The sequence below is a fragment of the Sycon ciliatum genome, chromosome 10 (assembly GCF_964019385.1).
Source record: "Sycon ciliatum chromosome 10, ocSycCili1.1, whole genome shotgun sequence".
NCBI lineage: Eukaryota > Metazoa > Porifera > Calcarea > Leucosolenida > Sycettidae > Sycon > Sycon ciliatum.
Genome location: NC_088652.1, coordinates 12,070,081 through 12,087,077, shown reverse-complemented (window position 1 = coordinate 12,087,077; position 16,997 = coordinate 12,070,081). Strand labels below are relative to the sequence as shown.

Sequence of the window (16,997 nt, the reverse complement as noted above, 5' to 3'; positions counted from 1 at the left end):
TAACTTAGTCTTGTAGTTCCTTGGTCCTTTTTCTTTTCTATAAAAATATATGACTCCATTCGATATTCCCAGGTTATAAAAGAGTGGGCTACTCTGAGCTATGGGTGCGCTGCCTTCATTCATCATCATCATCATCATCTGCGTTGCCGAAAAAATAATAATAGTAAAATAAAAATAATAAACGGCATTATGCAGCTGTGTAAGCACAGTGTGACTGCCAGGCATCTCTGTCAGAATGACAGATGGCAATTCTCATGCTGCCTTCATTAGGTAGTGAAAATGCATGGCGATCAAGCTGACTGGGTTTCAGTTTCCTTGCGATTTACGAGCAGCGATTTTTTTGCATAATACGGGAGATTTCAAAAGAAATGCCTGTGTGCGATGCTGCTATGCATCACGTACAAAACTGTCCAAAGTCTCAGAGAGAAATGGTACTTGGAAGCCTGAAACTGTAGCAGATGGAGCCAGCGCATGTAAAAAGGGCGCTTAGCTCACTTCACACCGAACTATTATGCAGCAATGCCCCAGCTCAGCTGATTCCCCATTCAACTCGTGACTAGGTCATGACGGGCAGTGTGCCAAAAATGCATTCATGCATTGCTAGTACGAGGGTAGCTCCGACGCATAGCCAAATTCGCAATTTAAAACTTCACCTCGCGCACATTCACATTGGCAACTACATACTCACAGTGGAACCTGACTCAAACCCGCACAAACCGGGTCGTCTTTCTTACTTTTTGGATGTATAAAAATAGTTTAAAAAAAGCAAAAACAAAATAGTGATCCTCACCGAGTAATCTCAGTTATACCGCCAATCGCAACACAAATGGAGGGAACACCGACGTTCTAACGAAAGGCATAAACTGAGTGTGGTACACCAGAGGGCCGGTAACGTTACAACACTAAACACATGAACGTACACACGAAGACACGCACACACGCACTCACACACACACACACACACACACACACACACACACACTCACACACACACTCTCTCTCTCTCTCTCACACACTCACACACTCACACACACACACACACACACACACACACACACACACACACACACACACACACACACACACACACACACACACATGCACACACACACACACACACATACACATGCACACACACACACACACACACATACACATGCACACACACACATGCACACACACACACACACACACACACACATACACATAGTGTGTGCACTGACGCAGCACACATGAGAACTGCAATCGCCAGCCACACATGGCAAGGCACCGCCACGCCACGCAAACCAATTGCCGTAACACGACGCAGAAGAGAAAGTCCAGTGTGGCCAAACGTAGGCAGTGCATACACCAAGATTCCATTGTACTCGTTTGTAGCACTCCGTTGACCCACGAGATTGCCACACGTCACTAAAAGGTGGGCTTGAGTCATGAGTATTCCACACTGCTCCATGTCGCAGCCTGCTGAAGATCATCATCGACGGTGGCCATCCGTCTCTAATGGTCGGCCTGCTATCAGCTGCCGGGTGGCGCAATACGGCCACCTTGGCGACGGAATCTGGTGACTTTCGTTGACAATGATACGGTTAGGTGATGCTGTTAATGGATGTAGTCCACCGCGGATGTGGGTTAACATTAACAGCTAACAGTGCTCTGGAGGGAGCAATTCTAGTCACGCGGTGCCTGGAGTAAGCAATACTAGTTCTAGTCACGCGGTGCGCGACATTTGCTGAGCGAGTCCAGAGCAGCTGGTAAGGCGTAGGCAGCATCCGCGCGAGCGGGGGAGCCGCCGGCGAGCGGTGCTCAGCCTTCCTCGTCCTCTTCGACGACGGTGATGATTCTCCCACGAGCACCCGCGGCGGACGGCGGAGGCTGGCGAACGGGTCCGGCGGTGGGACGTAGAGTTGAGGATCGTCGCAGCGTAACCCTGGCTGAGGACGCGGGCTTGTCGTCAAACACGACGGGAGCCCTCAAGCCTGCCGCCGCCGCTGTTGCCGTCGTCGGCTTGAGCTGGTTGCTCGACGTCGATGATGATGACGCCTTGAGTGCCTTGGCTGCTGCCAAACGCTTTGCCAGCGGCTGGACATCGGTGGCAGCTGAAGCCGAACGCTTGCCAGCAGATGGCGGCACTCTCGAGCCTAACGAACAGCAAAGCAAAGAGACAGGGGCAGGTTAAATGCGGTATGAAAATGAACACAACAAACTCTGATGATACAGTTAAACCTCGTTAGGACGAACACTGATAAGGCGAACTTTCCTTTAGTACGAACTAGAGCCAGGCATCATATCAAGTCAAAATTATTCGTTTAATAGACGGACTAATTTCAAGCGTGATTTGAACAAAATCAGCGTATAGTACGAACTTTCGGTCCCCGTGTGGACGCTGGCTGTAGTTTTTCCCGATATGGCGATAGTCGAGGCCTCTTGTAGTGGCAAAACATGTTACAAGGCGGATGTAATGCTGTCATGAATTCCTTGCACATTGTACATACCTGTTGCTGGGTTATGTTCTGAAAAAATGTTTTACATCTAATAGCCACAGCATGCACCTTCACATAAATACAATCCATATGATAATAATTATGCATATCAATTTTTTTGTCAGATCTGGATAAGAAGAACTCCCGATAAGACAAACCCAAGCTCCGTATCCCATTCTATTCCTTTTGTATGAAGCTCTGCACCCCGGTGCATTGAGCACTCTTTCGAGGACCACACCTAACTTTCCGTGTGTGACAAACGAACTTGTTCGGTCCCTTGAAGTTTGTCCTAACGAGGTTAGACTGTATAAAGTACAGGTAGAATGATTTTTCGCTCACTGTCCAGCCGCCACAGATAGTACACAGAAGTGGAAGAAGACGTTTCCTTACGGGAAGCTTTTTCTAAGCGTATGCATAGGAACACGTCATGTGTACAGGAAGCACAAACACACCGTGCTTTTATTCACAAAACGAAATAATTTTGTTTGGTGAAACAAGCTCAACCAAAACCTGTAGAAAATCCCCACACGTCTGCGGCGCACTATTCACTCGTATTTGCAAAATCCTGAAGCCACCATTAAAAGAAAAAGAAAAAAGCCCATCACACAGGGTGGGCTTACTGCAACAACTTGTCACTGCAACAATCTCCTCTTCTCCTATTGGACATCCGACTGGCACCATTCAAAATTGTATTGCTAACTCGTTACACTGACCTGCCGCTGCTGATGCAGCCGGTGCTCCGCGGACGATCGCATTGATGCGTCCCCCACCATGCAGGAACTGCTGGTAGCGCTCCAGGACAAGCTGACCAATCTCGTTGGGACCGAGCGGGCCTGTCACGATGCCTTTACTTCTCAGGTACATCTGGCACATCGGAGAGGGACGGACAAGAAATGAGCAGATTTTAAAGATGAAGGCAAGGCGAGTGTGCCTACATGGACAACAGTTCAAGCTACATGTACATGTAAAGAAAAGAGGGTTTGTCAACTGGCAATCGCTCTATTCAGTTGCTATTCACACTCGGCGCATGCGCTGGATGAAAAATTCTTTATTTGTGATGTCGAAACGTCCGAAACGTCATAATTTTTTCGACATCACAAATAAAGAATTTTTCATCCAGCGCATGCGCAGAGTGTGAATAGCAACTGAATAGAGCGGTTGCCAGTTAACAAACCCTCTTTTCTTTACAATTCAGTTGCGTGATGTCCACCACTTTAAAATGTACATGTCAAATAGAAGAAAACACATTGGACATGCACATACCGTATTTCCACAAATAGTAGGCCGGTCTACTATTTTTTCAACCTCGTCCTAACCCGGCCTTATAATCGAGGACGGTCTTGTATTCGAGGACGGTCTTTTATTCTTTCAACCCAGTTTGACCCCGGTCTTCTATTTCTCGCCACACAGTTTTACCCCCGTTCTTCCATTTTCTTCTACACAGTTTGAGCACGGTCTTCTATTTTTTTCCCACAGTTTGAGCACGGTCTTCTATTTTTAACACAAGAACAAAGACTCATTTAGTAGGTCCGGTCTTCTAATCGGAGACGGTCTTCTATTTTTTCAATCGCCCCCTGCCCCGGCCTTGTATACGAGGAAGGCGTTGTATACGAGGAAGGCGTTGTATACGAGGACGGCCTTTTATTTGCGGAAATACGGTATACAATAGTAAGCTACAGGTGGACAGGTGACGACTATCTTGGTATTACAGGTAGTACCGTGAAGTACTGTTGATCCGACTGGCTGAACACCCACACACACCTCCTCCCCCCTCCCCAGACACACACACGCACGCACACACACACATGCACATACACACACACACCGCACACAATCTGCCTGTCTCGTTCTGCCGTGTTCACACCATCTTACCTTGGGCATGTTTGGATTGGAGTTGTCCCAGTAGGTCTCACTCTTGTTGCCGCCGTCCACACGTATACACATTACCTGGAAGCGTGTTGAACGTCCTTTCATGACAACAGGGAGAAACTCTACCCTGCCGGGTGCAACACCAATACCAACGACGACAACAACAACGACAACAACAACATCAACAACAACAAAAACGACAGCAACAGCAGCAACAGCAACAACAACAACAACGACGACGACGACGACAACAACAACAACAACAACAACAACAACAACAACAACAACAACAACAACATTCAAACAAATCCAAAGTTTTCAAACATGAAGAAACTGTACCCGGCCAGGTGAAACAGCAACAATGGCATTGGCAAGAAAAAAAGAAAAAGAAAAAAAGAGCGGTGAGACTCCAAGCAGCGCAATCTGGAACGGAACCAGGTGTGTGTGTGTGTGTGCGCTATGGGCTCAACCAGGTAAACTGAGAACTATGTCACACACCACACACAGACAGACACACAGAAAACCCAGCATTTCACAATTGGAGTAGGAAACGTACCGAAAGCTCTGGCGGGGTACGATAGGCTGTATCTTGGAGAAGACGTCGTCGCAAATCAGCTGGTAGTGGTCCGTTGTCTCTCTGTTGACGACGCAACCTTCAACAATCCCTGGCGACAGGACAAACAACGGGCGCGCAATTAAAGTCACCTCCCCACTACTGGAGGTTTCCACAGACCGGAGGGGGGGGGGGGTCATATTCGAAAAAAAATTGACGGGTTCGCGTACCGGGCAGGTCAAGAGGGTCATAGCTACTCGTAAACTTTTCGTTACGTGAAAAATAATTGATACAGCTGTAATAGACAGGTTCCGCATAACTCAGTCGATCTACGGAAAGTCTTACGTGCACTGCATGCGGATTTGTGTTCCGCCATACGGAGTTTCGAATCACGTAGCTGCCCTTGGCAACTCGGACCGCGGCAGTGTATGGCCGGGTCGACCTGGGGAGAGAGTCATAGATGTGCACCCCAATCCACTTAAGGAGTACCTCCGTTATCAGAGCCCTACCTATGTACTCTCCGTAGACAACTTTCCGTAAGTGGAGTGCAAACTCGCGAATTCACGGGTTTTCCCCGCCCACTTACGTAAAGTTGCTCAACTGGAAGAAGTGCAGAACCTCTCTAATTAGTAATTATATGGAATGGCCCCATACCTTCTCTGGTGACTCCGAAGTAGATTTTCCCGCCGTGGCTGTTGAGTGACGCCACAGCATTCGTCATAATCACCTGTTCAAACGTGCACAGCAATAGACACACAGGCGCATGATACGACAAATCGGACACAGTGTGTCTACGGTCCTTGCTGCAAATAGTGCTCTATGCCCAGGCACGGCTGCCGGAAAAGGCGAATCACACAACAGGAGCACACACACACACACACACAGACACACACACACACACACACACACAGGGCGAGAGAACACGAAAGCAAGCGCCGCTCACCCTGTACGGTGACAGAGAATCCCGCATCCACTTGGACGCAACCTGAACAATGTACAGCGCACACATTGCAAAACACAAACTCACATCAAGATTACATCAAGCGTAGATACCGTATTTTCTCTAATAAAAGCCCACTTTAAATCTCAAAAATCTGGGATTTAGATCTGCTTCTCCATTTTGCCATGGCATACCTGTCCTTATTTTGCAAAACCTGGCTGAATTTCTATTTCCCTGTTCTTGGACTTTTGTGGCCTCGAATGTGGCAAGGAGTAATTGCACAGGTCACACAATGCAGGATGTACTGTTGTTTTCACGATATCTGCAACTACCGTATTATCTCTAATAAAAGCCCAGGTCTCCGATAATAGCCCAGTCTCCAATAATGACCCAGGGTGAGGGTGGTTTGAAATAAGAAGAGCACAGTCTCTAATAGTAGCGCGGGTCACAATTGGAGTATGCAACAAGTATATTGATTGCATATAAAACAGCATTACAACATGCCAAGAACATATTAAGGAGGTTTTTGGTCTACTGCTTCCTTCCTGGCGCCAATGCTATTGTGAAACATCTGTTTTGACAATATTCCTGAGTATAGGGTTGAAAAATCAGTCTTGATATGGTCAGTTTATGCCTGTATAGACTGGAGTTGGCTTGATAGTTGACAATTGAAAAAATAATAGCCCAGTCTCTAATAGTAGCGCGGGTAGAGCTGTCACTGAAAAAATAAGAACCCCGGGCTCTTATTAGAGAAAATACGGTGACTTACCGTATATTCTCTATTATAAGCGCCGTGCTTATATTTTTTCAACACCCCTCTACCCCGTGCTTATATTGGAGACCGCGCTTATATTGGAGACTGCGCTTATATTTTTTCAACCAATATATCCATACAGAGCAAGAAGAAATACATGCTAGATATCATGCATGCAGCATTGATTTCCACCAAGACCGTGCTAATAATAGAGACTGTGCTTATAATGTTTCGAAAGGTGCTCACAGTGTGCTAGTATTAGAGACTGTGCTAGTAATGGAGACCTGTGCTTATAATAGAGAATATTTGGTAATAACATGCAGGTGTGATGTCATCTAGAGGTCTGCATGCACAAACGCTGGTCGTCGCACTACGGTACATGTACCGTAAAGTACCCCCAGAGCGCCCCACGATCTCGTCCTTTCGCGGTCGCCTCGTGGCGGTGGTCTCCTGTCTGTAGACATTTTCATCAGGCTGCTATATACACATCTCTGCACCATTACCAAAGGTGCTGCGGATGGTGAGAAATCAGCAAAACCTCATGCTGTCCCTTAATGGATAATTGACCGTTCGGATAGTTGACGATCGGATACCGGGCATTCTACTGTGCATGAACACAAGGGGAAATAGGAACTATATGGACGTATATTCCCCCGGGTAAAAACAAGTCCTCAAGAATCATAGTAGTGTAGGGCCACGTCAACGCGACCAACTGACCTTTGGTAGGTTGCGAGGGATCTCGGGCAGATCGCGTATGTACACCGTGTGTCTCGGTGCGTACTGGCTGATACGAGTGCCACGCTCCAGCCTGCCATCAGAAGAAAGGGACACGCGCACGCACACGCACACAAATACATGCACACCATGTATGTACCATGTATACGCCCATCGCAAGAGAAGCATGCAAATTTGCAAATGCACTGGATGTGCACCCACAGATTTTCTCTGCACACACACGCACACACACACCCGCACACACAGACACACACACGCACACACACATGCACACACACACACACACACACACACACGCGTGCACACACACACACACATACTGGTATGCATGCTAGAGTGTTTGCAGTTACCAGTATGCCGCATGGCCAGTGCACAGCGCGCTGCGCTACCCACTGTCCACCCCTGAAGCAGCACCTCCACAAAATCTCGGCTGAGGATTCGCCAGATGGCCCCCTCTGTCATCTGGAGTATGAAAATGCCGACCCACGACCTGACTCTCCGCTGCGTTGGCAGAAGCCTCTACAGGGCCAGGGTGGATTATGGAGCGTCCGCCACCGCATCGTCCGCCATCACAGACATGCCAGAAATGGTCGTGCGGTTCCTGCAATTTGAGGAACTTATCTAACAGTACAGTACAAGTCATGTACACAGTGGCCTTTATGACTACCTGTATCCCCAGCATATGCACACCCATAACAGCAAGAGTACATACCCCCCCCCCCAGAGTGTGCAACGCCTGATCCAGCTGTGCATAGGGTTTTGGTCGAGCGTAATCGGACCCTTGCGTCATAATACCGCACACACCTGAGCGGAACCCGGGGAGTCGCGGGTACTCGCTGATCAAAAACAACGGTGCCCTGCCTCGAGACCGGCCTTGCGCTGGTGTGAAGTGTACGCATGACATCAGGAGATCCGACTACGCTCGACCAATACCCTATGCAGAGCTGGATCAGGCGTTGCACAATCTGGGGGGTTATGTACTCTTGATAACAGTTACCGGTATGCCGTTTTCCCACTACAACAGGAACCTTTATAGGCTTTACAGCTTCCATGTACTTATTATACCAACAAAATCTTTTTTTCTTTTTTTTCTACGAATTGTTCCTACGTACGCAGTCCGTAGACTTTGTATGTCACCAAAGAAAAAGAAGAAGAAGAAAAAAAGAAAAAGAAGAAGAAAAAAAGAAAAAGAAGAGGACATGCAAAAGCCATCATCGTAAAGGCTTTGCATGGAGCGGCAAACTTATGCACATTATCGTTACTCCATAGTTACGCATACACAAACACACACACACACACAGCACATGCACACACACACGTGCATATGAGCACACATAATACAAACACACACACACACCACGCATGCATACGAATACGTGCACTTACATGTACATACGCACACACATACGCACATACACACACACGCGCGCACACACACACACACACGCACTCTCTCTCTCTCTCTCTCTCTCTCTCTCTCTCTCTCTCTCTCTCTCTCTCTCTCTCTCCCTCTTTTCCAAAACGGCCAGGGGACAAAGATAGCTAAACCTACGTGGTCTCTCGTTTCGGCTCATTCGGCATGTTTGTTCTGCTAACTCTCTCAATCCTCCAGTCGTGTGTGGACAGCAGTCAACGGAACGGTGTAGCAGAGAGGCAGCAACTGACTTTTTCACCACGGTTGAAAACACTGGCCCTCTCTCTTTCTCGGAATCACTTGCAAAGCCTGGCGCGGCTGGACATTTGCCTCAGAACCTGTGTTTTTATGTCGCTCTAAAGAATGTGGACGTGGTAGTGCTAGCAGTATGTCTAGGTGGCAAATCAAAGTTCGTTCTTGCAGTGATGAGCCTAGCCTCATATCATAATGAGGGCCAGTCAGTAAGTGTGTGTCTTCTTCATCCACTGACACTCGACTCGTTCTGTTCAGCTTTTCTATTCAGTATTCTAATCTTTCATTCAAATCCCCCGCGAATCATTTTTTTTGTCTGGATTTTTGCGCGGAGCTTGCGGCCAGAACTTCAGCAGAAGTGCAGCTCACGCTCATATCAGGCCAGCATCTACAGTAGGACCAAGAGTTCATAACCATGATAACCAGATAACGGGGTTATGAACTGCGAAGGACTAAAGGGACCGTCACTTAATTTTTGCCGACTACCCGCCAAAAAATTCTTTTCGTTTCACGTGTCACTGACACGTCCGCGGACCGCGATCGCGAGCGCGTACGGTACGACTCGTACTCGCGCTACCTTTCACGTCAAGCAATCTGTTCACGCCACATGGCTGGATAGCGCGTACATCATGTACATGGAAACATGATTGAATTTGAAGACTTGCAAAATCAATTTTTTTCCAAGTCCAGGCGCTAGGCCTAGGCAGTACTATTACTAATATAATGCCTAATCAATGCCCAGGCAGCTGACTTTATTTTCGGAGAAATACTACTCATTGTAGTAAAAAGTAACAATGAATAGCGACATCATCTAGGAAGGATCGCTACCCTAACGCGAAGGAAAGGCCTTGCGCGGCTGCTCTACGAAGTGTTGAAGAAAGACTCATCAAAGTTAGTTGGTGGACGAACAACTCGCTGGCGCCGGAAAACTTGGCCCCCAACGATGGTGTTTGGTGAATCATCAAGCATAATGTCTTGTAGCAGTGTTCACCGAGGAAAGAGAACGCTCTAGACTAGTCGCTGCTGTTGTCCGTTTCATCCACGTTGGGCGTTAGCTGCACCGCGCCTATTGTGTTTTAGTATTCCATGGACACACATTAGCATTCAGAGCGATTGTGGAGCCACAATTTACTTCACACAGCGTTGTATTGTCCACGAGCGCAAACTTAATTATCAGCAGTAACTGTTACTCTTCATCCTACATGTAGACTTGGAGTATACACGGCCTTGTCACGACAGCGACAGCTCTACAGATCATGCAGAGTGTTTAAGTGAGAAACATTAATTTCTATTGTTGGTGGACGAATAAATGGCTGGTTCCGAAAAAACGCGGCCTGCACCGATGGTGTTTGGTGGATCATCAAACAGGGTGACCAGCAGTGTTCACCGAGGAAGGAGAATGCACTCGCCACCACTCCGATTCATCCAAGTGGGCGTTAGCTGCGCCGCGCCTATTGTGTTTTAGTATTCCATGGACGCACACTAGCGTTCTCAGCGATTGTGGAGCCACAACATATCTTCATGCGGCGTTGCACTGTCCAAGAGCAGAAACGTCAGCAGTGACCCATCATCATACATGTAGATTTGGAGTATACACACCATGCGCCAATGGGCCTCGGCACAACAGCGGCAGCTCTACGGAGTGTTCAAGTGAGAAACATTTGTTTCGACTTTTGGTGGACGAACAAATCGTCGGTGCCGAAAAACGTGGCCTGCGCCGATGGTGTTTGAACCATCGAGGGCTCCGGAAGCAGCAGCTGAGCCAGATCAGCCAGTCTTGCCAACTCTCAGTTGCCGGACTCCGTGCTGCAGCTAGCGGCACTGGCACCAGCCGGAAATATTTTTCCGCCGATACCCGTTACTTCCAGTTCTGTCAAGGGCATAACTGGAATCCATTGCCAGGTGATGACTTTTTACTTTATGTGTTATTTTGCTGCCGAGTTGTTCAGAACTTTTCAGCCCCGATCTGTTCATGTCCACATGTCGGCCATCCGCAAACTTCATGTGGAAGTTGGCTTTACCTACCCGTCAGGCCCAATAACTCTCCTCGCAAGGTTCCTGTCGGGCATCAACAGGTCATCATCGACACAGCGTCATCGCCTGCTGATAACCACTCAACTTCTCAGGGAGATTAGCCGGCATGTTGCCTTTCCACGGATGTGGCACCCTCATGACAAGGCCATGCTAAGGGCAAACTGACTGCTTTATTTTAGCTTTACATTACCGCAGTCAGTCCAGCACAATACGCCAATCGTATTTCACTATTACTCGCGTGTCATAATTGGGGATATGGGCTGCTCCGCCCTATATCCCTGATATGCCAACTAGATGAAAAGTGTGTTCTGAGCCTGTATCGTGTACAATAGGCTCATCGTAAAACAAATAATAAAAGTCTTAAAAATCAGGGTTCACGTGACACTCGGGTTCCAGCCAAGTTTTCCGCATCCGCAGGAACGCTACCCCCCCCCCCCCCCCCCCCTCTTGAATCATAGCATAGTGGACTCTGCAATGAACAGATTATGGAACTCCCTGCAGATTTACCACGGTCATTTCTGGTGACTGGTCTTGGGGCACCGTGGAAGCTGTGACTGGTTGCAAAGTTTTGTTTTGTGACTGATCATGGGGCATTTGTGACTACTTCGAAGCACAGCTCTGATTGGTCACAGAGTCTTACTGTTGTGAAAATTTATATCGATTGAGAAGTCAAGCAGCCACGGGGCGCTGGCTTTGCAGCTGTGAGTATGCATACGGTACATATTCACATGACTCTATTGTATGCTGGACACTGCTGGTCCATTGTTGCAGTGTGTATGTGAACTGCAGAACCTATTCCGTGATGAAACACCTACTCTTAAAAGACTGAATGTTTGAGCTAATAGTCTTTTACTTCACTCTCATGCTGCTCATATAATTATACCATACGCCAGAAGACCCTATGTTCTCACCAATAGCCACTGCTAGCTGTTTTGTCATCTTGCTGTGCCAAATGATGCTGTATAGACGCGCCAAGCAGAAATGGACTGCTTATGAGCGTGAACAGGCTGGATGGGGTGACTGATGGACTGTCGGAGTTGGCGAACCACAGAAATCGTGTCGCATCTCTGTATGCTGGGTTGGCACTGATTTGTAAAATGGCCTTCTCAGTATCGCAGGTCATGACGATTGGTGGCAGGCAAAATCGTAGAACAATGATGAATTGCCTAATGGCTAGGTCGTTGTTAGTAAGATTGCCTGAATCCTAGATATCAACACAGTCTAGGTCCCACAGATCTGGGATGGTGCAGGAGTCGGAAGTTGCATCAGTTAGAGAAACGATAGCTGGCATGGCTGCTCATCGGCGTAGCTGAGTGCTTGGAGTGACGTGGTCGGCCAGTCACCACAAAACTGACTGTGGTAGGCAGAAACTGTAGTCCTGGCGGAAGTCCTCTGGTGCTCCCCGTCAAGACTCCCAGAGGAAATCTGCACCGATCAAGACGACTGACTATCTTACGGTCAATGGCGATACTGGTTGATGCTGCACTAGCTGCTGTTGCGCTAGATGCTGGTACCTCGTCAGCTACAGGCTGGTCAGCTACTATGTTGGTACTGCTGTCAGATTTCTGTTGAGATTCAGGGCAGATCGTGACATGATGTTGACTCTGATTGGTGACCCATGCGAGAACACACATTACACTTGCGGGTGGCCTTGCACTGAGTTGACCGGTGCCCTGTGCGCAAACACACAAAGCAACGCTTCTGTTCAATCAGTTATTCTTTCCGCTGTGCTACTGTTGTGTATTTCGCGCAGCTCTTGTCCAGGTGAGATCCGCCGCAGAATGCACACCCTGTCATACTGCTGGCATTCCAGTTAACATCAGACCGCTTCCTTCTGGTGAACTTGCACGCGCCTGTCACCAGTGCACCTGCAGAATAGTGAGTGACATCTTCTGCTGTAGTACCGCCTGTGTTTGTGCGGCGCAGAAAGGCGTCTTGCATGATAACATAACGCTTCAGTGCTGTTCTGAAGTCATTCAGTTTCCATTGTGTCCCTGCATCTGAAAAGCCTCGCGATTCGTCCAGTTGAATAAGCGTTCGGCATGATCCGTATCTTGGTCACAGCACCGTGTGATGATCTGGTGACATCAGACGGATATAATACACAAGAGACAATTGTGATATTTCTACGTTGTGTTTACTTCAGATACATAATCTAAATAAAAGGGGGGTTGTCAACCGACAATCGCTCTATTTAGTTGCTTTTCACTCTTTAGATAAAAATTCTTTTATTTATTATGTCGAAAAATTATGCGGTTGTCAGTTGACAACCACCCTTTAATTTACACTGCAGTTGCGTGATGTCCACCACTTTCTGTACATAATCTAAGAGTACTAAAACAGCCACTGACTTCCAACTACCAAGGGAAAGCAAGCCCAAGCGCAGGAGAACCGTGCGCGCGCGCGGGTACGTGACATATAATATCGTAGTAGAGCTGGCAGGCAAGGCATGATCAGGGGTTCAGGCCCTGCCTGTAAACGCTCTGATTGGCTCAAACCCTGGCAACAATCACGTGACATGTCTGAAAGTACAAGTAGTTGCGATTTATGCTGAAGTTCAAACTGACGGAACACGTGCAGCGCTACACCATGAACCGTGTGGAAACAAAAAGAAGTAGAGGAGACACGGGATAACAGACATGAACTCAGGGTCAAACTGATAACTGTGAAACGTGAATGCATGCAGTATATGGAGACAAAACAAAGTCGCAGAATTCAGTACTTAACAAGTACTACACACTAACCTCGTACATGAGAATGTCGCGACACCATTTGAATTAGCTCTTACGCCCCACTTATGTTTCAGTCAGTAAGAGTACACATGCGTACTTACGTTGACTCTATTTTATCTGACTTGTCCAACACCATCGTTGTGAGCCTTCGGCACTTGGGAATACACAGGACAGATAAGATAGCAGCAAGAGCATCTCCCCGCTCTGTGAACACAGCTCAGACGCCATGCTTCATGATTGTGTGCCCATGGAATACAAGGACACAATAGGCTTGGTGCAGCTAACGAAATGGATGAACGGTCGACGGCCTGAGTGTTCTCCTTCCTCGATCAACACTGACAGTCACCACATACCATGCTTGATGTTTCAAGCACCATCGGCGCAGGCCACGTTTTTCGGCACCGACGATTTGTTCGTCCACCAAAAGTCGAAACAAATGTTTCTCACTTGAACACTCCGTAGAGCTGCCGCTGTTGTGCCGAGGCCCATTGGCGCATGGTGTGTATACTCCAAATCTACATGTATGATGATGGGTCACTGCTGACGTTTCTGCTCTTGGACAGTGCAACGCCGCATGAAGATATGTTGTGGCTCCACAATCGCTGAGAACGCTAGTGTGCGTCCATGGAATACTAAAACACAATAGGCGCGGCGCAGCTAACGCCCACTTGGATGAATCGGAGTGGTGGCGAGTGCATTCTCCTTCCTCGGTGAACACTGCTGGTCACCCTGTTTGATGATCCACCAAACACCATCGGTGCAGGCCGCGTTTTTTCGGAACCAGCCATTTATTCGTCCACCAACAATAGAAATTAATGTTTCTCACTTGAACACTCTGCATGATCTGTAGAGCTGTCGCTGTCGTGACAAGGCCGTGTATACTCCAAGTCTACATGTAGGATGAAGAGTAACAGGTACTGCTGATAATTAAGTTTGCGCTCGTGGACAATACAACGCTGTGTGAAGTAAATTGTGGCTCCACAATCGCTCTGAATGCTAATGTGCGTCCATGGAATACTAAAACACAATAGGCGCGGTGCAGCTAACACCCAACGTGGATGAAACGGACAACAGCAGCGACTAGTCTAGAGCGTTCTCTTTCCTCGGTGAACACTGCTACAAGACATTATGCTTGATGATTCACCAAACACCATCGTTGGGGGCCAAGTTTTCCGGCGCCAGCGAGTTGTTCGTCCACCAACTAACTTTGATGAGTCTTTCTTCAACACTTCGTAGAGCAGCCGCGCAAGGCCTTTCCTTCGCGTTAGGGTAGCGATCCTTCCTAGATGATGTCGCTATTCATTGTTACTTTTTACTACAATGAGTAGTATTTCTCCGAAAATAAAGTCAGCTGCCTGGGCATTGATTAGGCATTATAATTAGTAATAGTACTGCCTAGGCCTAGCGCCTGGACTTGGAAAAAAATTGATTTTGCAAGTCTTCAATCATGTTTCCATGTACGCGCTATCCAGCCATGTGGCGTGAACAGATATTGCTTGACGTGAAAGGTAGCGCGAGTACGAGTCGTACGCGCTCGCGGTCCGCGGACGTGTCAGTGACACGTGAAACGAAAAGAATTTTTTGGCGGGTAGTCGGCAAAAATTAAGTGACGGTCCCTTTAGGGGCTGTCCGTAAATATCGATGTTTTTTTAGAGACGATATTGGTGCTTCTCTCCCTTGACCCGCCTCCCTCCCCCCAGAAGACGCACATGTACATCTAGATCATGGAATCAATATTAATTTTTTGGATGCTCATGAAGTGCCCAGGATGTTGAGGGTCCGGTGTAGGCGTGAAAATCCCGCCGCACTCACGCAATAGCTGCATCGCCTGGGGGGAGCGAACCGGGTTGGCGCTGCAGTGCTCACAGCCATCGTGTACCAGTCCTGGTGATGTCCTAGATAGGACATCACGGAACCCAGCATGCCCCAGCATACATACTATGCTGTTCCCATAGTAATCGTGACACGTGACTCAAAACTTTGTGTCGCGTCCGAGGAAGATGAACATGTCCCACTCAAAACAAACGCAACGAAGGCCTTTCGCCTCAAAAGTAATTATTACAATGTAGTTGTCGTTCTCCTGGCGGCTTGCCTCAAGCGAGTCGAGATTCGTATCTTGCCTCTTACCTTCACGAATTTTATTTTCCTCGTTGTGGAGTACGCCTGGACAAAGGAACTGGCAAGCGAATCGTTTTGGTCACATTGAAAATTGCACACACAAGAGGATTGGCGAAGCAATTTGTGTTCGCACTTTCAGCAGAGCAGTAGCTGCTGCTGCGATAAAGTTTTTACTTTCGCCATTGGCTTCAGGCAGCAGAAGGATCTGGCTGAAAGCGATGGCGATACGTCCATGACCACCACGTCCTGGGTTGATATCCAAGAAAGACCGTCCAAGGTCCAGTTTTAGCCAAGAGCTGTCGTATCCAAGAAATCAAAAACGCCAACAGCAAGCTTTGGCCAAATAATATCTTCCAGGCAGTAATTTACGGGCCTAGCGCCTGCTGGCTCGTCTTCCTCCTCTGCATGGCCAGGTTTGGGGCGAAATGAACGCACGGGGCGTGAACATGGTGAAGAAACATTCCAAAGGCAAAATATTCAAAATATTAGAACCAATCGTTTCCAAAGAAGCGCCGCGTGGCTACGAGAAACCCCACATGAAATCTCCAAACGAAAACGGCCATTCGGTCGGGTATTCGATGGAGAATCGAATATACACTACCTCAATCCCCGCCGATGTCTGATATTCTCCGCCTATTCCCTCAAACTTGACCAATTCGGAAAGAAATCCATCGCCATTACGATCGTGCATCCTCCATATACATTCAGAAATGCTCACGCAGCACTTCTTTTCATCGCGTGTGCGCGACCGACGCTTCCATGACAACTCTGGGACAGGTAACCAATCAGACTCATTCAGAGTGCGATGTCCTAGATAGGACATCTCCCCGACTGGTGTACTGGTGTAGACAAAGCGGCTACGCTCGGGCTTGAATTTTTTCAAATCCTTGTTCAGACAGTGAAGACTGGAAACCCTTGTGGAGTTCGTCCGTGTTTGTTCGCACTGCCTCTACGTCTTGAAAAAGGTCTCCTGCAGGCATCGTTCGGCCGATTTCCACAATCAATAGCTCATTCTTTTGCTCTTGAAATTCGCCATGGGCGTACAGCTTCCAATTTTTGATTTTGTTCTCGTGTCGCGAGTTTTAGCTCCGCGAACGGAAGCTGGTTTCACATTTC

At 47.9% G+C, this 16,997-nt stretch overlaps 1 protein-coding gene and 1 long non-coding RNA gene across 2 annotated transcripts; both read right to left on the bottom strand.

Moving 5' to 3' along the window:
• Positions 1–684: 684 nt before the first annotated feature.
• Positions 685–9,262, bottom strand: LOC135825887 (uncharacterized). Its single transcript, XM_065338523.1, has 8 exons — positions 8,884–9,262; positions 7,314–7,404; positions 5,846–5,887; positions 5,557–5,629; positions 4,906–5,014; positions 4,353–4,476; positions 3,194–3,344; positions 685–2,138 (listed from the first exon to the last, which is right to left on the bottom strand). Exons 1-8 carry the CDS (start codon positions 8,910–8,912, stop codon positions 1,804–1,806), a joined length of 954 nt encoding a protein of 317 aa, XP_065194595.1. The 5' UTR covers positions 8,913–9,262; the 3' UTR covers positions 685–1,803.
• Positions 9,263–11,955: 2,693 nt separating this feature from the next.
• On the bottom strand, positions 11,956–15,119 carry LOC135825849 (uncharacterized). Its single transcript, XR_010555155.1, has 2 exons — positions 13,865–15,119; positions 11,956–13,109 (listed from the first exon to the last, which is right to left on the bottom strand). It is a non-coding gene; the product is annotated as an uncharacterized LOC135825849 (long non-coding RNA).
• Positions 15,120–16,997: the final 1,878 nt, after the last annotated feature.